This window comes from Myodes glareolus, chromosome 15, assembly GCF_982192425.1.
Source record: "Myodes glareolus chromosome 15, mMyoGla1.1, whole genome shotgun sequence".
Classification (NCBI taxonomy): Eukaryota; Metazoa; Chordata; class Mammalia; order Rodentia; family Cricetidae; genus Myodes; species Myodes glareolus.
The window spans coordinates 66,482,359-66,506,633 of NC_142040.1; the positions used below are offsets into that span (position 1 = coordinate 66,482,359).

The 24,275-nt window shown below is 41.4% G+C and overlaps 1 protein-coding gene across 1 annotated transcript in view; it reads right to left on the reverse strand.

Annotated features, from left to right (window-relative positions):
* Positions 1–17,247: 17,247 nt before the first annotated feature.
* The window catches only part of Fbxl7 (F-box and leucine rich repeat protein 7), a 357,688-nt gene continuing 350,660 nt past the window's right edge, over positions 17,248–24,275 (reverse strand). Inside the window, exon 4 of the mRNA XM_048457034.3 lies at positions 17,248–20,517. Within this exon, the coding sequence (XP_048312991.3) occupies positions 19,781–20,517 (737 nt within the window). The 3' untranslated portion in view covers positions 17,248–19,780. The remainder of the gene's footprint in view (positions 20,518–24,275) is intronic.

Genomic DNA, 24,275 nt, shown 5'->3' on the forward strand with positions numbered 1-24,275 from the left:
TGGCAGAGTTGGGGAGGCCCGCTCACTCATCACCAAGTCGCTGCATTCTCCCCAAACAGAGCAGCTCTTTTTAGTACCTATATTGAGCATTTGGTACATCTATTCATGGATGAGGGTAAGACAGTCTATGCCTCTCTCATAGTCTCTGCAAACCGTTACTGAACCTTCTCTCCTGTAGGTGGCGTTTTTTTCTTCTCTGTGATTACATGCAGAAGCCAGGGTCCTCAGAGCATGACATGCTACCAGTAGGGATAGGTGAGGAGAACAAATCTAAAACAATTTGGTCCTGTTTAAAAAATGTCTAAAAAGAGGATGCTGATGGAATATTTTCAAACTTAAATCAAACCTAGATAACTGATAACTCTGAATTCAGCAGAAAGGCTCATTACAGAACCACAAGCATGGTGTAACAATGACACTTAAGAGGGACCTTGATATTTAGAGATACAGAATTTTGATTGCTTTAGAGTGTAGAAGGGCAGTGGAAAAGCATCTTACAAAGTTCATAGGTACACTTTCACTGGTATACTTACCTTTTCCCCCTTGAAGACTCTCACAGAAGTCCAAAATAGTTATTGGGTAATTTTCATGAGGTAGTGTATATTGAGCTAAGGAACTATATTTTGTGAATGAAGATCTTACATGTACCAAGAGCAGTGAAGTAGATATAATACTACCACACAACGCTTTAATGCAAACCTTATGACTTTTGAGTTAATGTCAGCAAGTTTTAGTTGGTACATGTTATCAGGTTATGGATACAATGCTGATGTATGATTAAGAAGACAGAATGCTACATAAATAAAAAAATGGACAGGGTATTTCTAAAGATAACCATGGCATTTGGATCAGCAGAACATGGAAACAGATGCAAGGGTCTTTGACTTGCAGTATACAGACTTTTGAGGACGTACCAACACATCATTTGTTATTTATTTTATCATGATTTCAGGTTGATAAAACACTTTCTTTCATCGTCTCTTGCATATCACCCAGTTATTATGTAAGGAAGAAATCTGGGTCAAGTTCTCGCAAGTGAGGAATGAGGAAGCGAGGTAAAAATATGGTTTTGCTTTTCTCCTAGGTGTATTGGCCAGGAACATAGCAGATTAACAAGAAGAATACATACAGAAGTCTATCCACGTGTTCATGCTGCATGCACATGGGTGCATTCAAACGGGAACAAGAAGTGATTAGAATTTGAAATCTACATGTTTTGTGAGAAAAAGAGGGGAGAGAAATGCCTGTGGATTTTGGAAAGCATAAACAAGTCCTTGCTAGAATAAGTGGAAGATAGGACTGCTTGTGACAGCTTCAGCCTGAATGTGGTATCAACTCTTCTTCCACGTGAAAGATGAGTAACAGCCTAGGAACGGAATTTGTAACAGCTAAGCTGTTTTGGGAGCCTTTACTATTAGGCAGCAGTGATTTATGAAACTTCCATGCCATGAGTAGAGACTCCTTAGGTGTAGGATGTCATATTGGGGTCATCTTACAGCCGCTAGGAACGGGGAGAGAGAACAGCTCCTGGAGACAGGTAGCTAAGAAGGCATGGAGCTGGCGCGTTGCTTTCTAAGCCTATTGGTGTTCCCATGATAGCTGTCGTGTCGGGAGAAGGCAGGGGCCATTACAATAAAGGGAGAAAGAAAGCAGTTGCTGAGAGCCGCCGGTGGTGACATAGGAACCAGGGAGAGCAGTGAGCAGTCTCTTCACAGATACCATACATCTCCCTCGTCCTTCAGCTGAAAAATAACAGCCACTGTTTCCACGGGCTAGTTCTTCCTTCGTGAGAAATGGCTCAGACTCTAGAGTCATCGAGCTGCGGACGCCTTTCTGGCACCTGCGCACTTAAGGCAGCAAGTAAAAACTTTTTTTCCCCCTCTCACAGAAAGGCTTGAATCCTCGAGAGGATGGCTTCAACGGATGAGCTCAGAAAAGAAACATGTTTATCAGGGTGTACCAGCGTGGAAATATTTGAAGCCTCTCTGTGTCTATCACATTGTACAGAAGATAAAAGAAGCTAAGTGCCATCAGCACTTCCGCCTCGGGACACATGAATATTTACATCCGTTCTATTAACAGGAAACACCTACTGTAGTTTTAAAAGAAAAACAGTAATAGGATAAGAGGCCATACTTGTGTATCTTTAACTTACCTATAGGCAACGACTTTTTCCTGGTTGTAAATCTCTTCCCATCACTTCCTACTGCTCCCTTCCCCCATTCAGCTACCTCCACTTTGTAAAACCACAGGATCAGAGCAGTTGCCGCTAGGGTTCCACAGCCATGATTTTAGCAGCCATGCAGTATATTGGAAATTTCCTGGGCCAAGAATGACTCCTGCTTACTTTGGGAAGCAAGAAGGAAGTGTCAGTCACTTTTTGTGTCCAGACTGATAGGTTATGCACATGTTTTATTGTCTTCTGCCCACAGCTCCAGGCCTCTACCAATGTGTAGGTCTCACATACAGAGATTTAAAATAATTTTAAAAGATTACTAGAACATGACAGTTGTCTCTGGGCGAATCACGGTACTTTACAATCATACAGAGAAATCAGACCTTTGTCTTAAGCACCCGTTTTTTCCCCCATTTGCATGACCTAAACCAGTGAGGTTTCAGGGGACTGAGTTGTTGATAAGTTGGCCGTAACATTGACACTGTGGTGTTTTCCATATACACATGTTTGTTTCCGTGAAAGTTTATTCTGGGCCTCAGCCCCCTTGTAACAGTGCAGAAGTATTCGAAACTGAATTAGATATTAAGAAAGATCAATGATTTGTTCGAAACTTTCATTCCGGCAGGATGGATTGGTGATTGCAAATGCAGATTGAATTTCTCAAGCCCATTAAGATTCCTTGGCTCCCCTTATTTCCTCTCTCGCCATACAATCTCTCCCTGGCATGCTGCTTCTCTTCTGCTTTCTGTCAGGAGGGCCTCAAAACAAGCCAAGCAGATGCCCGCACCATGCCTCTGGACTTTAGAACCAGGAACCAATCATCCCTTTTGTTTATAAATAATCAATCTCGCCTCTCTGTTGCAGTCACAGACGGTAGACAAAGACAGTCCCAGAACGTAAGTTGGGATGTTGCTGATATCTGGATGTATGATTTGAGTATAGTCTGAGTGTTGCCGTCCTCCACCCCTGAACAACTGGGAGAAAGAGAACTGGCTTCTCTCAGGAATGACTCTTGCTATTGGTTGTCCAATTTACGGTGTTCAGCCCTGAAACCATGTCCACACAAGGAACAAAAACAGACTCAGCAGGTCTCTCTCCCCATCTCTCTCTCTCTTTCTCGTGTGTGTGTGTGTGTGTGTGTGTGTGTGTGTATGTGTGCAAATTGCAGCAATGATGGAGACAATTTTTTGAATTTTTTATTTTTTTAATATTTACTTATTTATTTATTTATAAAAGTTTCCACTTCCTCCCCTCCTCCCCATACCCTCCCATTCCCCCCACTCCCTCTCCTCCTCCCTCTCCAGTCCAAAGAGCAGTCAGGGTTTCCTGCCCTGTGGGAAGTTCAAGTTCCTCCCCGCTTCCTCCAGGTCTAGGAAGGTGAGCATCCAAACAGACTAGGATCCCAAAAAGCCAGTACATGCAGACGAAGCAAGACCCAGTGCCCTTGACAATGGCTTCTCAGTCAGCCCCCATGTCAGCCACATTCAGAGAATCCGTTTTGATCACATGCTCGTTCAGTCCCAGTCCAGCTGGCCTTGGTGAGCTCTCATTATATCAGTCCCCATGTATCAGTGGGTGAGCGCACCCCTTGCGGTCCTGACTTCCTTTTTCATGTTCTCCCTCCTTCTGCTCCTCATTTGGACTTTGTGGGCTCAGTCCAGTGCTCCAATGTGGGTCTCCGTCTCTATCTCCATTCATCGTCAGATGAAGGTTCCCTCTGATCCTGTCTTCCTTGCTCACGTTCTCCCTCCTTCTGCTTTTCATTAGGACCTAGGGAGTTAAGTCCAGTGTTCCAATGTGTGTCTCTGTCTCTATCTGATGGAGACAATTTTAATAAAGAGCATTGAGTGGAGACATTAATAAACAGCATCCAGGTTCAGTACATTTCCAGAGGAGGTTCAAATATAAGCCATCTTTTGGTAGCTTTGTGGTTTTTAGAAAGAAATTACACACAAAACAAAAACAAAAAAATTGTTTTGGGATACTAGAGGGATCAGCAGAAGATTCTTAATCTTCAGTATTTCACTGATGATGAGGATGAGGAGGATGAAGAAAAGATCTAAAGCAGCACATTTCCTCAGCACTTCAGCATGCCAAGATGCCTTTGTGCAACAGACGATAGCATTCAAGTCGGAGCTAGGAATCATTCTCTTTTGGCTAAAGCTCTCATATTATACTATTTATTAGAATATAAATCTTGCCTACAAAAGGACTGGAGACAGTATATAACTTTAAACAACGAAAAACAAAAGACTGGTAATCACATGAAAATCTTTGGAAGGAATAGGTATTACCTGGAAAGAACTAAAATGATGGCTTCGCCTATAATGTTTTTATTTCCTAGAAACAAAGAAAGACAAAGAGACACATTGAGATCTGCCATTTTCCCAGACTGTTAAAGAAAGCAGGCAAACTTGTCTGCAGAGTAAATCTTTTTCCTGGAACTAAAGCCAAGGAGAAATTTATTGTGTGAGGCATTTTGCAGAAACTTAAGTGAATTAAGAATGTCAGATGTTGAACAAGGGATAGCAGATCATAAAATACACAATGTCTTCAAATAGATTTAATGAAAGCAATTATTTATAATGAAAACTGCCTTATAGCTAGCTTTAGTCTTATAAAAGAAATACTTGTAATTCTTATCCTTGGGGAAAATAAAATCTTTACAAAATTCCCTCCTTGTGTAACAGTGGTGACAGTGAGTGGGAGAAATGAACCTCACAACACTGAGGAAGCTATATAGTGCCACACGAGCCATTAATGATTTTTCTTCTTTTTTTTCTTTTTTCTGTTTCTTTTTTTTTCTTTTTGCGCATGACTCTCCTGTTGACTGTTTAGGACAATGTAACTGGATCATTTTTCAGAGAAACTCGAAATTTTGCTCTATATCTTTATCTCCCTTCTTACTTCTCTGACTTCTTCCTTCTTCCTTGCTTTCTCTACTTCTTCTGCCCGTCCTTCTGACTTTCTCTTGGCCTCTGAGAGAGAAGGCTCAGCATTGACCTAGCGGTATGACTGAACAAACAGTTGAGTAGTTGTCAAACAAAGCATGCCAAGTGTTGAATGTATCCAATCTCCATTGTGGCTGCAAAGCTCACCCTTCCTTAGATGTTACATCTTCCTTAGCTCTCCCATACACACTCTGTGACCGGTAGTGTATATCATAAGTCACAGAATGCTAGTCTAAAACAAGTTCATTAAAAAAGACATTTACACAATGGACTACTACATAGCATAAGAAATAATGACATGTTGAATCTTGCAGGAAAATGGATGAAGCTAAAAAACATCATTTTGAGTGAGGTAACGCAGACAATTATCACATGTAATCACTCACAGGTGCTTCTTAAACACAAATCAAAAGAAAACCAGCCTACAAACCACAATCCCAGTGAACCTAGACAACAATGAGGACACTAAAAGAAACATACATAGGTCTAATCTACAAGGGTAGTAGAAAAAGACAAGATCTCCTGAGTAAATTGGGAACATGGGGACCTTGGGGAAGGGTTGAAGGGGGAAGGAAGAGGCAGGGAGGGGAGCAGAGAAAAATGTAGAGCTCAATAAAAATCAATAAAATAAAAAGACACATGACATCTTGCTTCGTCTGCCGTCATTCTTAAATCACTCACCTCATGTTGTGTCCTGTGTTCCCATATGGAGAAATCCAACTTTCCAGGAACCAAAGCCTCATTCTCCCAGCAGTCACTGAAGAAGAATGGGGTTGGGATATTCAGCCCATGAAACTATTTAACGACGTTGGTGTGGCTACTATCTTCAGTGAAAGACCTTGAATCATAGCATTCAGTAAAGAGTGGCCAAAATTTACTGACCACGGAAACTGTATAATGATAAAACTGTTTTAATTAACTTCATTTAGAGACAATGAGAAACCTCTAAAGAGGTATTGAACTTTGAGTTGCTGCAAAGCAAATATATTTTCTCTCTTCCTACAATGTATCTTCTCAGAGACGAGCTTCCAACTCTTCCATGTAGAACACGGGCATCTAGCCTTACCTTCAATCCCTCTATTCCCTTTGTAGAATTCATCACTACCTAACTTCTTTTATTTGTTCACTGTTTCTTTCAGCAAAGAAAATTTCACAGGGATAAGGTGTCTCCTCTGTTCAGATTTCAGAACCAAAGAGAATATTTGACATGTCTTTGGTCTCAAGAAACCTTAATTAGAACAGGTAAAGAGTTAATTAAGTCCTTAATGAGGGTTCACTCACCACAAAGGAATCTTAGTGCAAAGAGAACAACCAAGTATGTGCAATGAGATGGCAAAGGGGTCTGAGCAATCAGAGTCAGATGGACCCAGAAGGAAAGATGGTATTTTGGGTGGGTTGGTGGGTTGGTTTCCAGAAACTTCCTTGTAAGGAGAATCAATGAAACACTTCATTTTGTTTAAAACCCAAGCTGTGATGTTACCTTTGAGACCCTGACTCCCCCTACTTTGCTCCACATGCTCACTCCCTCCGCCCGATTCCCTCCACCCTTACTTCTGTGAAACTCATCTGAATCCCTAGGATTCTCAAAGAAAAGCCTTTGCTTCATGTTCACTTCTGAAACTCAGAATCGTCTTCCTAAAGCAATCGACTGGCTAGCTCCCTCACACTGTATGCGTCTTTCTTCCTTGCTAATTTTCAGAAAACTCTCTAAACCATCATGAAAACAAAACACCACGAAACAAAACTTTCCTACAGTTTTCTGTCTGCTGTGTTTTCTGCTTTAATGTTTCTCAAACTTTAATCTGCAAATTCTGTTAAAATGAGGGGGATGACTCTCTCTTTCCTATGTCTCTGTGTGCTCTCTGAGGTTCTGGGATGAAACTCGGGTGTCAGACCGAATGTCAGCTATCTACCACTAAGCAGCAACCGCAGCCCAGGGTCTGAATTTTAACACCCTCAGCACTGCTCATGCTTCTGCTGTGTGAGCTGTACCTAGAGAGACAAGAACTACAACAACACTCACAACAATCACTTGCCACAGGTGTTTATTTAAACTTGATTAAAATGAAACTGAGAGTTTAACTGTGCCGTTAAACAGCACTGCAGCCACAGTCAGACTACTCAGTAGCGTGGTTTGTCTATATTATGAGGCAGTGCAGACATTGACTGAGTCTACCTCCGGCTTCTCAACTTTTAAAATGATGCTTTATAAAAAAAATTTTTAAAAATAAAAATAACTAAAGCCTGGCATAATAATTCATGCCTTTTATTCCAGCACTCAGGTGGCAGAGGCAAGTAGATTTCCATAAAGTTTATGCCAGCCTGGTCTATGTAGCAAGTCAAGGCTACACAGTGAGACCCTTTTTCTAAATAAACAAACAAACAAATAAATAGAATGGCATGCTCTTGGTGGTATATACCTTTAATCCCAGCACAGTGCAGGTAGAGGCGGTGGGTTTTTATGAGTTAAAGAAGAGAGTTTTAGGCAAGCCATAGCCACACAATGAGACCATGGCTTTAAAAATAAAATTAGAAAATTCATGAGGCAGGTTGTGATGGCTTAAAATGTAAGCTCTATGAGGGCATGGGATCTTATTTCTTGTTCTACCTCTAGAACCTCAAAACGTGGCATCCTTTAATGGGCATCTAAGAATTCCCTTTTCCATTACAATTTTTTATTTTATTAATAGTTTACATGGAAGTGCATTCCTTTTTTCATATTTTCATACAGCATATTTAGACTCTATCCATCCCCCCCACTACCCCTCCAACTTTCTCTTTCTCCCTTGTCTTGTTCTTATTCTCTTTCCTAGCACACTGGGTCCTATTTGCTGTAGCCATGCAAGCATGGATCCAGAACATCATCCCATGGAAAGAGAGCTAACTTTTCTTCCTCGTGAGCAACTTCTGGGGACCTCGGGGGCTCCTTCCTTGTCTACGCTGAAGTGTTGACTCAGTGGATCTCATATGGATCCTTTGATGGCAGAAGATTCCTGTTAGTTCAGGAGTGCAGTTGTCCTTTCTTGTCCAGAAGATACCTTTGTTGTCCTCTGTTCCTGGTTACCTTTGCTATTCCTGAATGTTACCTGAGTTTGGGGAAGTTGTGATACAGGTGTCCCATTTAGGGCTAAGAAACACTTCATTATTCTAATCAAAATGCCTCTTAATGTTGTACTTACATCAACAGCTGATGGACACCTCGAAGGCACTAATTCTGTGTGCTTGTGACATAAACAGAGGGAAGACCACCAGTGAAGATATCCTCAATTAAATGTCCAGAAAGTGGTCAACTTTATAGCCCCCGAAGGATCTTTGTGTGTTAATAGCATGTGTAGGCTGAAAATTCGGCAGGTGCATTGAGCCTTTTCCCAGCTGAGGCTCCAATTTTCCTTTTGGTTAAACACGGCAGGCTTAGGAGCTGCTGTGTTGTAGACTCAAGCAAAAATAAAATTGTTCAAGCCATCAGTGGAAACTGAGTTTATGCCACTGCTCCGACTGCAGTCTCTAGTCTAAACAAACTACTCATGAACAGTCTCTCCCCCTTCTTCTTGACAGTATTTGCTATGGATAATAGCAAATTTATTTTTTTATTTATTATTTATTTAGCAATTTATTTAGCAAATTTATTATTGCTAAATAGCAATAATATAAGACATAGTGGTACCTTCGTATCTTTTCTTTCTTTGTTTGTTTTTTTCCAAGACATGGATTTCTGTAACTTTGGAGCTTGTCCTGGAACTAGCTCTCGTAGACCAGGCTGGCCTCGAACTCACAGAGATCCGCCTGCCTCTGCCTCTCGAGTGCTGGGAGTAAAGGCATTCACCTGGCTAAGTACCTTTATATCTTTGGGGTATTTCTGAGCCCTCAGCCCTTTCATTATGTCTTTCCACAGTCAGATCTAACTGTTCCAGCACCCAGAAAACACTAAGAGGCTTCACATAAAAAGTTTGGTTGTGTTTTTTTTTTTTTTTGAAATTAATTCCCTGGGATGCTGGTTACTTCTGGCTATCAACAGCATGCATTCTGCTATACTTTTTGGCTAGCGGATTTGAAAAGGCAGTACAAAGCACACATTTGAATACTACCACACTGGCAAAGAGTACCAAAGAAACATTGTGTTTGGCAAAAGGGGAACTTTTAACTGCAACTGATAAATACACTCTTCTTCACTCACAATAACTAGAACTGAGAAAAATATCCAGGCCATGAAGCCCTGTCTTCATCCTTTTCAGATCATTATTTATTCTTTTGGCTCTTTCTCATGGCAGCTCAATTTTATTTCCTGAGTCAAACATCTTTTTGGTTTTCATTCCAGGATCAGTAGTTTATCTTACTCCTTCATTCTCCTCACCAGACAGAGAGACAGAATTAAGGTGATGCTGATGAAAACAGAATCAGCATTCTTCATAAACGTGTTTCGATTTTTGTATTGTTTTGTATTGAATTTTGTATTGTGTCTTGAAATGATTATGTTTCCCGAGGCTAAATGAAATAATGAAGAAGCAAAAGTGCCAAGAATACCAATTTTATTATGATGGTACCAATGCCGGGCACTTTTCAGCCAAATTGTGTGTGCATGTATATGTATGTCTGTGTGTGTGTGTGTGTGTGTGTGTGTGTGTGTGTGTGTTTGTGTGTGTGTGGTTATATGTGTGTGTGGTTCGGGTCTGTCTTTCTTTTCTATGAAGATCAGACCATCGTGGAACTATGAACAATGGGAATATTTCCAAAAAGTTTGGCTCCTAAGCTGCTATTGTTCTCATAAGCAATAATTTAGAGAAAACTAGAAGCATCAACACAACATCAATGGCAGAACCTGGAAGCAACTTCTTCTAGACTGTTCAGCCCTAATGTAGTGATTAATGAACATAACCGGACCTGATCTTGTTATGACAAGTCAAAGCAGGCCTTTCTTTAAAAGCCTGTATTGGACTGTACTTTCGAGTTTGCTCTTTCAGGGTATGAGATGACTTAGCATGGAGATTTATCTTGGTCCATGATTACTCTGTGGGCCTTCATCATGGATTCCTAGTGTCAACAGGAATGTTGACAGGAGACATTAAGGTATTACTTTAGAAATCACCTTGGGAGACATCACAAGCACTGAACCACGGTTAATTTAGGAGCATTTGGAAACTGCTAATAAAAACGCTGAGCAGGGATCAACTCTGTTCATTCTGAGACTTTTGTCAATGCTCTCTATTGGAGAGCTTTAAGGAAGGGCGAAGAAAGGCCCAGCAAACAGTTCTAAGTCTGCCAAGACAACAGCATGGCAGCTGAACGTGGTTTCCTGGGCTATTACACCTTCACATGTGCAAAGTCCTACTAAATGTACTAAAATGCTGACCTGAAGTAGGCAAAGATCTGCTTGTATGTTAGATGTATTTTGACATAAAACAGACAGTAGCCACAGCTCTTTTAGTATATGATTCACGTACATTGGAAGCTTCAAAACCTAACTGAAGAGGAAGCAGGCACAGGAGATATTCCAGTGGCCCAGGTGAGCTGAAGCGCAGTTACAACCAGAACTGGTCCCTTTACAAAACTGGTCCCTTTACATTTAAAATGTTTTAAATAGATGCTTCTCAACTTGTGCGTCATGATCCTTTAGCAAACTTCTGCCTCCAAAGCACATTTCCATTATGATTCATAACAGTAGGAAAATTAGAGTTGTGAAGTAGTAAAGATAATTTTATGGTTGGGGGTCACCACCACATGAGGAACTGTATTGAAGAGTTTCAGCATAAAGAAGGCTGAGAACCCCTGTTTTAAACATTTAGCTATTTATATTCCCAATCCATTGATGGATACCTGAGAATAGTATTTGGGGGCAATAAAACTAGTATGTCCACAAAGTTCTTGATATTATGATATTTTTCAATCAACAAATGTTGCAAAGAGCTTTGGAACTGCTCTAAGTTGTTTTTATGAATTGTTGAAACTTATCTAGCAAAAGGCTGTTTGTAGCTCAGTAACAGCTCCCAAAGACAGATTGATGGTCATTGTGCGGGTTAATTTTTTAAATTTTTATTTTTATTTTTTCTAAATGTGTTTATGTCATGTATCTTGATCTCATTCATTTCCAAGTCCCTTTGTATCTGCCCTCTGCCCAGGTAGCACCCTCCAAATAAAACAAAATTTAAGAGAAAAAGGGAGAAAATTAAAGAGGGGAAATAATTTAAAATTTCATCATGGAAGCTGCAATGTGACACCATGAGTCACACCAGAGACCCCTTGGTCCATACATCTTTATTTGTAAGTGTTCATTGCAAGGAGTCATTGATCTGGTTCGAGGCCTCTGGATTCTACTACACTATCGATGCTGGGCCCTCACTAGGCCTCTTCCTGTTGTTGCCGGGAGGTGTGGAGATTCTGGAGCTTTAGGTCTGTGAGTCAGGTCCCTTTGCATGCTTCAGCAGATCATAGATGGGGTGGATGTTTAGTCTGGCCAAGTCATAAGCTGAGTCTGGACCTGGGCATCTGTAGGATTGGTCTGCCAGATGAGAAATGGGAACGGAGTGGGGGGTACTCTCATCTGTCCTTGTCACCACAGGCACCTGGGTAATGGGGACAGCTGTCTCATGCTCACAGTTTCAGACCTGAATCACCCACACCTGTGGTAACACGGTTGGCTCTATTGTGCTGCCCTGACAAGACGCAGGACCTGCTGTCCCGAATATTGCAGCTCGTTAGGCTTAAATGTTAACTTGCCCCAACCTAGTATCCCCTTGGAAGAGAGTTTCAGTTGAGAAATTTCCTAGATCCGGTGGATTGTGGATACATCTTTGGGGGAAACATCTCTGTTTCTCCTTCATGAAGGAATGACAAGCCAACACCGGGCGGCACCATTTCCTAGGCGTGTAGAGGTGAATAGTGTCAGAGAACTAGCTAACACAAGCCTACTTGCTAGCAAGCAGTCTCTATGACTCCTACAAACAATCCTGCCTTCAAGGTTTTGCCTTGACATCTAAGTGATGGGCTGTGGGCTGGAATTATAAGCTGAATAACCCTTGATTCTCACAGGAGCAAAACGTAACTCTATAAATGACTCTATAAAGAACAAAAATGAAAGGGCAATCGTGACCAGTGAGTCCAAGTCCTCGTGGAGAGGAAGGTTTGAGACTGCTCCTAGGGTACTCTCTCACCATTCAGAACATCTGATAGGAACGGTCAATTTTCTCCTCGTCCAGAACAAGCTAGCGGCTATGAAGAATCGTCCACCACGACCAGAAGGTCTACACACTAAGGCTAAGAGAAGCTAAAGAAACTAAACTTCTTACTACCACCGAAGGTGTAGCCATGATCTATCATGATCACCTGTAAGATCATCTCAAATAGAGTTTTGAAAGAAAGGGTCCAATGTTCTTCCATGTCCATGTTTGCTTTCCTCTGTGTGCTGTTTCAAAGAGAAACATCACACACGTGTGCATAGGGGTCTCAGGGCAATGGCCCTAGTAGAACTGTGCCAACTTGGGAATCTGGAAAAAGGCTGGTTTTCATCCTATGAGTGAGAGGTTATTATTTGAATATCTCTCCATTTCTCTAAATCCACAACCTCTTGATCTCTAGGTTTCCAGCATGCTTGTGGTCATTCATTATTCTTTGGGTGTGCTAAGATTATAAACATGGAGGGGAGTCAACTGGAGTCCCACTGGCCCAGTCGCTCATGGAAAGATGCTGCTGTACAGCTGCCTCTCATATGGATCAATCATGAATCACATGTTTAACCACATGCAAGCCAAGATTAGAAGAGGAGAGATTGGAACACTCTACTCTGTTCTATGCTCAATAGTTGTTGGGCCAAACGGTCTCTTCTGCCACTTTACCAAGTGGTAGCAGAATATGGAAACTCAATAGATCTTGATTAGCTCAGTGTCTACTTAGACATGAAAAAACTGTACAGTTGAAATTAAGAATATTTGTTAGTTATTTTCAAACAATACAAAATCAACCTTCATATCTTTAAACCAAACCCACCCCAGGCTCTCAGATAATAGTGGAATGGGCCATTTGTCAGTTCTGACAGTTCTAGCCCTTTATCTACTTTCCCATAAATGAAAAAGGCCATGGTAAGCTTGTTCAAAATGTAAATGAAATCCCATGAGAAACAAAGGGTGTGGCAATCTGATGCTTTCTTCGTTTTTTAGTTTTCATGTTACTGATAGAGTGTGTCTGTGTGTATGGTAGTGTCTTAAAGAATAATGGGAGTAAATAAAGTATCAATTACTGGTTCATCTTTGTAACTAGAAGTCCTGCCTCTTGTATCTTTTACATGTCTATCTGGGAATGGGATTAATCAGGGCCTGCAGATTCTGGGAGCCACTCAGGGTTCTGGGAAACCATGACGACCATCATTCTGCCTAGAGACAGGATTCAAAAGCCTTTATGTTGCTTTTGCACTTGTAGCTGCTTCTGCTGTTTAGTTCATTGTTACTCTGAACAAATAAACTCACGTTTGCCACCCCAAGAACTCATCCTTAATGACATTATAGGCCACGGTCAGAGCTGTTGCTTTAGTCTTTCGTAGGCTACACATTATTTTTTTAAGATTACTGACACAGTCCATTTTCCAGTGTAGGGACATGGTAAACTGAACCGAGAAGCCTCACTTATTTCGATCACCCTCAACATAGGTATTTGTAACTAGAATAATACCAGAGGGGAACCCCGCCGCTGAACACTTCAAGGCTAATTGACAGAGGGAACAGTCAGCTTCTTGGAAATCCTGACCAAAGGTTCATGGGTATATGGACGGTCCATGTTTGTACCTTTATCACATATGCTGTTTGCAGGGGCATGCAAGTTTTTGGTATCTTAGCTTCTCAAAGAAATTATGTTTCAGGGCCCCTTTTCTCATAATGCTTCTATTTACCAACACACACACACACACACACACACACACACACACACACACACACAAGCCATGGGGGTAGGAAGGTACACAATTACACAATGGGAAAAGGGAGTCATAGGAAGAAAAGAGTGATCAAAGAGTTTAATGGGGGTATAAACATCACAATCACAACATATCACGAACATGGAAGAAACTAACAAAAAATAAATAAATAAACCATTAAGAAAACTTAGGTTCAGAGAGTTAAATGGAAAAACACGACAACATTCATTCATTAATCCAACAAATGTTTACTGAAAGATGATTATGTTCTGGCCTTGATAGAATTTACCAAGATACTGCTATAGGAAACAAGTAATTAATATCAGTGGCCTCTTAGAGAAGTAGACCCTTGTGGTTTGTTTCCCATTCTGGCGAGGTGGGTATTAAAAAGTAACAGAATGGAATCCTATTGAATGTTCAAAACGGCATCTGTAGTGAGCACTCGAGGGGATAATATTGGGTAGCATTAATATCTCTCTCTCTCTCTCTCTCGTGCATGTGTGTGTGCAGGTTGTGTACAGATAGTCACAGCAACTGTGTGTTCATGGTCGCGATGGCCATGCCATAGCCAGGGGACGGTAGTTCCTACCGCTTCTCTCTCTCTCTGCTTGGTCTTACTGTATTTCTGTCTCCTTTGATGAGTTGGTCCCTGGGTCATAGAGCAGCTAATGCAGACATATTATTTGGAGCTGACTGCTCAATAATCACTCATTCTTAGCACCTGAATAATTTGTCTTTGCACTAACCATTATCTTCTGCAAAAAGAAGCTTTTCTGACCCCAGCTGAGTCATGCTGGCCAATGTTTGTAAACGTAAGCACATAGGAGGCAGTTTGGCTACAGTAGTATGTTTTTCATTAGCGTCTATAATTTCCTTTTCCCTTTCCAAGTTAGAGACTTTTTGAGCAGGTGCACAGTACCAGCGATTTCCTTCTGTGCTGTGCTCGTTCACCCACAGGTTGCAATGGTGTCTGGCAAAAGGTAGATGGTCAATAAATGGTTACTTAATGATTTTTTTTTTAATCAAGATCACGTTTTCATTCATGAGAAAAACTGATTGAAATCTCCAGTGTCTATTAACGTACTAATTTACCATGTAGTCCAGGATGGAATTTCATCAGTGTAAAAAAATAAAAAGAAAAAAGAAAGACAAAAAGATAAAAGTCCAGAGGCAAAAGGATTAAGTTAAGAAAAGCTGGCTAACAGTGACCCAAGCTAAGGTCAGGCATTCATAACAACAACAACAACAGCAACAACAACACAACAACAACAACAACAACAGCAGCAACAACAACAACAACAACCACAACCACAACAACCACCACCACCACAACAACAACAACCAAAAAACAAAAACAAAAACAAAAAAAATTCAGAAGCTGAGTAGCTGCTAAGACAACCATTTCACAACACAAAAAAATTGCTAGACAACACAATCCTTCACCGCTTTCCTCAGACACGTGAATGATTTAAACCCTTGAACAACACTGAAACCACAAAGGTGGGCTTTTTGAGTTGTCAGTAAGATTGGGATCGAAGACGCAGACATTTCTTGAGCTTTTTGAGTCAGACAGCACATCTGTTTTATTGAAAGGCAGGTCTCGTAACCTGTATAACTTCTGAGTCAAGGTGTTATTTGTTAGCATACAACCCGATCTGCTAACTGGGGATTGGAATGGGGCTCCACAAGATGAACACGTGGCCTCAGAAATGACGTTGCACTGAAAGAGAAAAAAGACTGCATGTCCCCAGGTGAAACAAGCCCACGTTGCTCTTGAGGGAACTTGAGTTGTGTTTAGGCAAGACTTAGTGATAACACCAGCATACACTAAAACAAGTGCCACAAGCTCACTGCTAATGGCATTTCTCCCTGCTGAAGAATGATTTGGTAAATATGTATCAAACCCCAGAATAGAATGTACTAAGAGCATCCAAGTGGAGAATATCACAGATTTCTAGTGTATTTTCATTGCAATATTTATTTACCTAGTACATCAATATCTCTTCTCCATGTAGTATATATTTAACTTAAGAAAATTACCTGGAATGATCTTAATGGTCAAGTATTGACACACTTGGCAGCTTTCTTTGGTCATGTTGGCATGGTAAGCAGTGATACTGTGCTACTTTCTCGCTTAAACTACTCCGTCTTTTAACTTGAAATCGAATTCTATTGAAAGTCAAGTATCTGGAAGGCATTGTCTAATTGTAAACAAATAATGAAACTTTAAGTCAAAGAATCTCAAAGTGAATAGGTTTTACTCACTAGTAACCTTATTCTCAGATCTTGACAAGAATTAAGCTACCCCAAATTAATGCTTCACAGCAATTAACAGCTCTGTTGGTTTAAGTGACAGCTGTCAAAGCAATACAGGTTGAAAAGGTGTTTGAGGACAAATACATTTACATTTGGTCAGTGTCCCCAAAAGTCTTTCTAAGTAGTAAGGAGTGAGCTCACCAATGCTTCCTTTCTTCCATATGAATTTAGCTTAATTATAAAGGTTCAGGCAAAGAGGGAACAGTTTGACATTTCACTTCTTCTACCTAACTTATATTATGTTCTTCCCCATCAGGTTGCCATAACTCCTTCTGGATTCTAATACTCTGAGACATTAATAGATGGCAAAACCTTGAAAATTCTCTCAATTATTTGTAGTGAAAGTCAGAGTGTATTCAAATTTAAGGTTATTCATTTATAATTATGAAATCCATACATTTCTAAAAAAGTGGAATATCTTAATTATTTACTGTAGAAATCAACATGTTAACACCTGATCTGGATTAATACAGAGCTATCTATTGAGCTTAATACTATCAATTGCATTGCACAATATTCACTGGTACAGAATGCTAATATATTTCCTTAAGGACACTGTCCCAGATTCTCCATGGTATTATAAAATCCATCCAATGTAACTCCTTTTTAAATGCAAAGTTATGAATTCAGCAATCTTGTGGGAGGGGTTTGGATGAGGAACTAAGTCTTGGGTCAACCTGCAATGTTTTATTCACTTTCTAATTTAAATCCAAAGTCCCAAGGTCCATGGAGACAACAGAACCTTGGGTTCTGACTTTAAAGGAACAATGGCAGCAATGAGCCACTTGTTCTGACTTCAACAGGAAGCATTATTTATTTATTGATTGATTAATTGATTGATGACTTTTCAGTGCCCACGTCCAAACAGCACCAACCTTAGGCAAGATTATTAGAAATGGAACTGAGTCTGATTGCCAACATCTTGCTTTATTTCTTGGTGGAAGTAAATTAAGGCTTTCTAGACTCGTACAGCACGCAGTGATTTGAACATTAGAGTTAAAGAGAAACAAACGAACAAACAACAACGACCAATGAGCATTCAATGTAACAGAGCCAGGAAAGAAGCCATGTTTTAACACAGGAGATTTCTCAATGAGGCCTTTTGCTTGTCCTCAAAACCTACTGAGCTCTGACCAGAGACCTCTGTCACAGTCCATACCCAACCACGATGGAGAGCAGAATGGGTGAAGGGGACGGGAAAGAGAGAAACTGGGGAAGACACACGTGCTGGGTAGTCAGCAAGTGTGAAATCTCCACTGAGTGTCACATGGAAGAGAGTTCAGGTGATGTACTCCATCAGCCGTGATAGCTGCTAAAAATAGCTCAGGGAACCACTTAGAATTCCCTGACACATTCTGGGGAGTATCAAACCAAATCATTGGGAATGTTCTGGTATTGAGGGTAACAGACAACCCATTGTGACTCTGCAATTCACAAACTTTAGGTAGAGCCACAAGTCAGAGAGCAGAGGGGCACTATGCTCAATTTCTTTTACGATTCTACACTCAGGGGCTGTCACTAGATCCTGTCCCTAGCCAAGACTTTCGCTTTCCCTTATGACATAATCTTGTTCACTCTTCCATACGAGGATGGTGTGAATTGAGCAGAAGCTGGAGCTCATGAAGTGAGTGACAGAAACCTCGTGAGGGGTTGCCTAACTTATCGCCTAACTTCTTCTTCCCAACACAAGACAATAGTACACACCGGAGCCTACAGTGGGAGTGCAGTTGTCGAGCAGCGTAGAAGCTTGGTCTGTAACAAAGACAGCGTGCTTGACTCAGAGGAGCCGAGGCTCAGCGAATGGAGGCTCTGAGAAGAAGATGGTTGAACTGTTTCCACAGTGAAGGGGAAGGAGTGTGGCCAGAGAATAAATTGGAGGAAGTCCTGGGTTTACTAACAAAAGACAACTGGAGTTCACAGAAACAAGCAACAGGATGTCTTCTGGCTATCTGGTTCTTTAAAAATGAAACTAGTAAATTGCTTTTTGTTCAGAAGGGACCATTTAAAAGTCCATCAACTGAAAATTCAAAATTTGAATCAATTTTGATGTTCTGTCCCAGTGCCTCGGTGGGCGGAGCAGCATCTGTGTGATCAGTGTGTTCCCTCTCCTGCATGCCTGGCGCTTCTGAGAGAACAATATTGGAATACCTGGAAGCCTGCTTTACATTCTTTAGTGAAAAACATGTAGACAGCAGGCAAGGTGGCATTGGTACAATGAGCCATTTACAAACGTAACCCCAGTAGGCTCATTTGATGGAGCAATAAGGAGATGAGAGAAGTCAAACCGAACTGTGAATGACAAGGACCAGGCATCTGTCCCGCTGGCTGCAGGACAGATGTGTCTGAAGCATAGCATATGTGCACCGAGAAGGGTCAGAAAAGCCTTTAAGGATGTGGGCTCCCTGGGACCTCACTTGTTAATTAAAAATTATAAGGGTCTGTACTTGGATTTGAAAATGCTCAGTGGATGCAAGCTGACAGGAAGATGCGGGCTTGGTGTCATGGTGCACTCTCCTGCCTGGGTTGTGTGTGTTGGAGAGAGGGAATGCTATGGTACATGAGCAGAATACGCGCCCAAGCCTAGCCCCCCACACAGTTGTGCTGGGTCTCAGAGAAGAGCACAAGGACATCCACACAGGACCCTAGGTGCACGGCAGTGACCCCACAGACCCGCCTGAAAGCACAGCTCATGCACACAACCAGTTCTCTCAGAAGCCTTGCCCATGTGCTTTCTACAGTGCTCCTTACACAAAGCTCTGCTTATTGGCGGCACTATTCTCTCAGTTCTAAAACGGGCGTGAAGCTCATCCCCACCTCTGGCCTCCGGTGGTGGGACGCTGAAGCCCAGCAAGGTGAGGCTGACCAAGGTCACACAGCTAGTTAGTGGCAGGGCTAAGAGAGGAATTACGTTTCTTCTGATTCCGTGTGATTTGCCATAATGCATTAGCATGGGGAAGCTCTCTGCACACAGAAAATGGTAGCGTGATTTGAACCCCAATTTGCTTTGTGAGCGAATTAGGAGTGGGGCTTAGGCAGCGTTAGAGGGCCTTATTCTGATACCTAATGCTGCAGCTGTTGCAGGGTTGGATGCAAGGGTGAGCAACTCTGGGGCATAGCTTGTGTATAGGAGGGGGAAGGGAAGCCAGGGTGAGGCCCGTTTCTGAAGACACACTGACCAGCGTGATGAGCTGTACCCTTTGGAAGAGGATACGTCTATCAATGAACCCACCAGAACCAGTTTACCGTGGTAGAAATTTGGTTTTTCTCCGTTTCCTTGACCCCATTTGCGTATGAGAAATAAAAATAAAAGCCAGACTCCAAAGAACGTTCCTGGAAGAAACAGGGGCTGTGAGTGGGCGTGGGTGCTTAACATGGGCAACTTTTACAAAACATTGTTTGGTTCACGTTGCTGTGAAAACATGCCCCGTGGGAGCTGTCCCTTCAGAAGAAAGCGGGGTTGGTATGCTCAATGACACAGCGCTTGCAGTGCCGCTTCACAAACCGCAGGGCCTCCACTGAAACTTCACAGTCCTGGACGTTGAGCATCTGCAGGTCAAAGCAGTTGGCGGCCACGATCTGCAGGCCTTGGCTGGTGATGCTCTCACAGGACTTGAGGCTTAATCTCTTGAGATTGAAACAGTTCAAAGCCAGGGATTCCAGGCCCGTGTCAGAGACCAGAGGACATTTGCCAATGTCCAGAGACTTAAGTTTCGTGCAGTTCTTGGCAAGGTACTCCACGCCATGGTCCGTGATGCCCTCGCAGCCCCTCGCATTGAGGTAGCGTAATTTGCTGCAGTACTTAGCCACATAACGGATGCCCACATCCGTGATGCGGCCGCAGTGGGCGATGCTGAGGTACCGCAAGCGGGACTCCAGCTTAGCGATCTCCCGCAGGCCAAAGTCGCTGACAAAGCGGCAGTCACTGACACTCAGCTCCTTGATGGACGTGCAGTAGATCACCAGGTAGCGGAGGCCCTCATCGGTGAGGCGGACACAGCGGCGCAGATAGAGGTGTGTGAGCTGCGTGCAGTGAGCTGCGATGATGTGCAAGCCTTCGTCCTCCAGCACGAAGCAGTCCGTCATATCAAGGTATCGGATGGAAATCTGTTTGCCATGCAAGGGGGACAGTTTAATGGAGGCCTCCCGGGTCAAGCTGATGCAAGTAACTTTGGAGCACCCTGCGTAAAGACACAGAACACACGCTCAGAACAACTTGCTGAAGTGGGAACTTGTTTCTGGGGAGCCAGAACTGACTCTTAGCTCTCTCTAGCCCAACCCAGGGGTTAACGCTAATGGTCTTGACTCCTGAAGATAAAGATCTTAGGAACGATTTCCTGTTTTCCAGGTTATTTGATAATTTTGATGAATTTTGGGCTTAAGGAGAAATTAGAATTGGAAATACCAACATGTATTGGGGCAAATCACACTTCAGTTTCTTTGTTTTAAAATGGGCACAGGCCCTTTCCTGCAGGGAAGCTGTAATGGGGTAAGACCATCATATGCTGAAATATCTGACTGTGACCCTAGAGGTTCAAGAAATTCCTAAAGCTCTGGTAGTGACCTAGTAGCTTCTTGATTCGAAGAAATGAAGTGAGAGAGAGGAATAGGGAGAGAGGACACTGGAACTTGCTCGGGCAGCCACTGCCGGGTTCTCTGGGCCAATAGTTTTCAATGAGTTTAGGACCACTTTTCACTGATTCCCCAGGAGGTCAAACATTCTGTATCTCAATGCTGTGCCTGGCAGTCCTATACTTTGGGAATAGAATGATATGCAGTGAAGCCACAGATAAGGAAAGACTTTGGAAATTATGGGATATTTCTGTCATTATTACTCTTATCAAAATTAATGTGTGGGATTTGATTCAACAGGTATTGATAGAAGATAACAGTGCCATCTATATTGTTGCCGTAACATGTCTACCTGTCTCCCTCTTTGGCTTTGCCCTTATCCCCAGTATTTCCATACAGTTGCTGGAAGTCATTAGAGGCCTCAAAATGGCATTCAAAACATCTTCACTCAGTGTCTTTAGAAGGGGGCCATTTTGTGCCAAGTATAGTATCTAGTCAGTCTAACAGATCACCCAAGGGCTTCTCTGTGCTCTTACCACTGGTCCTACTGTGTGCTTGTCATTTTCCTGACAGCACCTCTGCCCCTGCCTTGTAGTCTCTGGGCCTGTATTATGGAATGCTCTTCCTCAGACAGCTCTAGGAGCCATCTTCAACTTTCTTAGGTCCCCAGGATAACGCTAGTTTACCCAACAATTGCTTTCCTGGACTGGCACATATAGACCAGCATCCCTTTATTTTAAGGGCTTTTCCCAGTTGGTAGCATTGCACATTTATCTGTTCAGCTATTTACTTGCTGTCTCCTCACTCTGGAATGCATGCTCCCGAGGGAAAGTACTCAGGAAAATTGATGACCATACCGCTTGTGTTCAGTTTATAGCTGGCACTTGGTAGGTGCTGTTGAATGAATGAATGAGGAAGGGAAGACATGATTTACAGAAGACTGTCTCCATAATAGATCAGATGGGAGACTTGAATATCCATCATTTACATGCTCAGACTTTGGCCTTAGCTCAAGAATATCTGCATTAAAAAATACTTGTTTACTTTATAGTTAATAGAAATGCCTTTCATTTGTGTTGTCTTATGACATCTACAAAGTACTGATGAATATTTTTATCTGATTCATAATAATTTAAAGAATAGGGGAGCAATGCCCAAGGAGATATTCTTGGATAACTCCTATACATCATTTTTAGTCCCCTAGAACTATGTGTAAAATTATATATATATACATATATACACATATACACATGTATTGTACAGTTTATTATAATATTGCAAATAATAATAAAATGCTCATCAAATATCACTTTACTTTACAAAAACATATGTAGCCAACTTTTATTATGTAAGCAGTCAATACCCATTAATATAAACTATAAAAATATATTTAGAGCCTATCTTATTCTACTACATATTTTTTCTTCTCATTTTCTCTTTACTCTTATCAGATGCTGTTGCGAGTACACAACCATGTGCCTCAGACACCCCAAATTTTAGTTAGTCAATGCAATATCTGAGACTTGTGAGTGGCACTGTAACAGTGCTATTGGGGACTTTTCTCCCATCTCCCGACAGGCTGACCAGGAAACTTAGGTCCTGGGAATAACATGTTTCAAATGTAATGTCTCCAAGTCAAGGGTTTTAGGGTGTGAAGCACAGAACCATGGAAGACAGAAGGGGTTCTCCTCTGTGAGGGCATCATGGGTTTCTGGGAGGTGGTTAATTCTGAGGACTTCCCTTCCTGTTTTTCTTTTAGGTTTCTTTCTTTGTGATGACTGTAACCCTGCATATCTTGAATTTTTCTTCCTATCTGGGTTGCCTATGAAGGCATTCTTGCTTTCTTCTATTATATAATAAATTTTAATGCAATATTTCGGTGCAAGTTTCCTTTCTAGATTCTTAATATCCAGAAAAATCTATTGTGCATGAGGAAGGACACAATATTTCAGCAAAAACATATCTGAAAAATAGGAGTTTCAAATTTAAGAAAATATTTGTTTAGTACAGTTGCAGGAAATGATTTTGATATGCTTGTATGACTTACTATCAATAAATTTTAACATTATACCTATCTCTAATTCTTATTGAATTGTTGAGCTTGCATTGGAAAGAAAATAATTTTTTCATGGTTCAGTAATGCTAATGGATAGTTTATGCATTCCTGTTATACAGACATGAAAGGACCCTTAGAAATCATTTATTAGACTTCAGTTTTAAAAGATGAGGCATGTACCTTCTATACACAGGATAGAACAAGTTTCACAATTGTTCAAGGTTTCAATAGTAAGAGGGATGTAAGCAATGATTATGATATGGTAGAATTGTGGGTTACACAGGGGTCTGCAGTAGATGTGTAACGCAGACAGTTGTGAAGGAGTTTTTTGAAATGATTTATTTAAGGAGATCATCAAAGAGAAACAATTTGGATTCACAGACATTAAGTATCGATATTGAAACAAAGGAAACCAAACTTGAGAAACAAGAAACCACTCAGTATCTGGAGGAGTGAGAATATTTATGGGGTGCATCTTATGGTTTCTGGAAAGACTTAACAGAAAATAAGGAATGGTTGTCTGGAGTCAGAACATGGGGGACTGCCTTAAAGTCCAAGATAAAGGGGGATGGGATGTGAATACTCTTATTGTTGTTCTTGAAGAACAACAATGGTTGAACAAGTATTGATTCAAGCACTCACAAATTTTCTTTGCATTATGATTGGCTTTCATTTGGGGTAAAGGGCATCTCTTCTTTCTTTAAATGCAAGGTAGTCCTATCAGCAAAGACCGATGACTAATTTCTAAGATTGCTGATAAAAATATCAAAGTGAAACAGCAATTGTTGCTGTTTATTGAGTGTTTGTTACATTTTTCTCAGTGGAGTGCCTGCAATGACTTAACACAGGGAAGTCTCAGCTACCCTAATTTTAATTATGAGGAGATTTTGACTGTCTTTTTTTACAGCTTCTGCAATGTTTTTTGGTATATTAACCAATGGGAACTTGAATTCTTTCAAGATCACCATTTCAGGTTTTGGCACTTTTTCCAAAAATACAAGATCCCGAAATACAAAACAAAAATTCCTTATTTATGCCCATAAAAAGCTCACGACTTCAGAGAAATGGGTCTGTAAATATGCAGGTACCAGGAAGTAAATTCAATGATGCTTTAGTTGCCACATTCAAAATGCAGACACCAAGAGGAAATCCTTGGCTCAGTTGACATAAGGTGTGGAAGACTGCTCACGTGAGATCCCACCTGTGGAATGGCAAATCTCTTAAGAGAGTTGTTGGGAAGGCTTTGGATGTGAGCAGAAAGGGGACTAGTATCGAACTCATATAGGTAGACATTCATTAATGTATGCATAG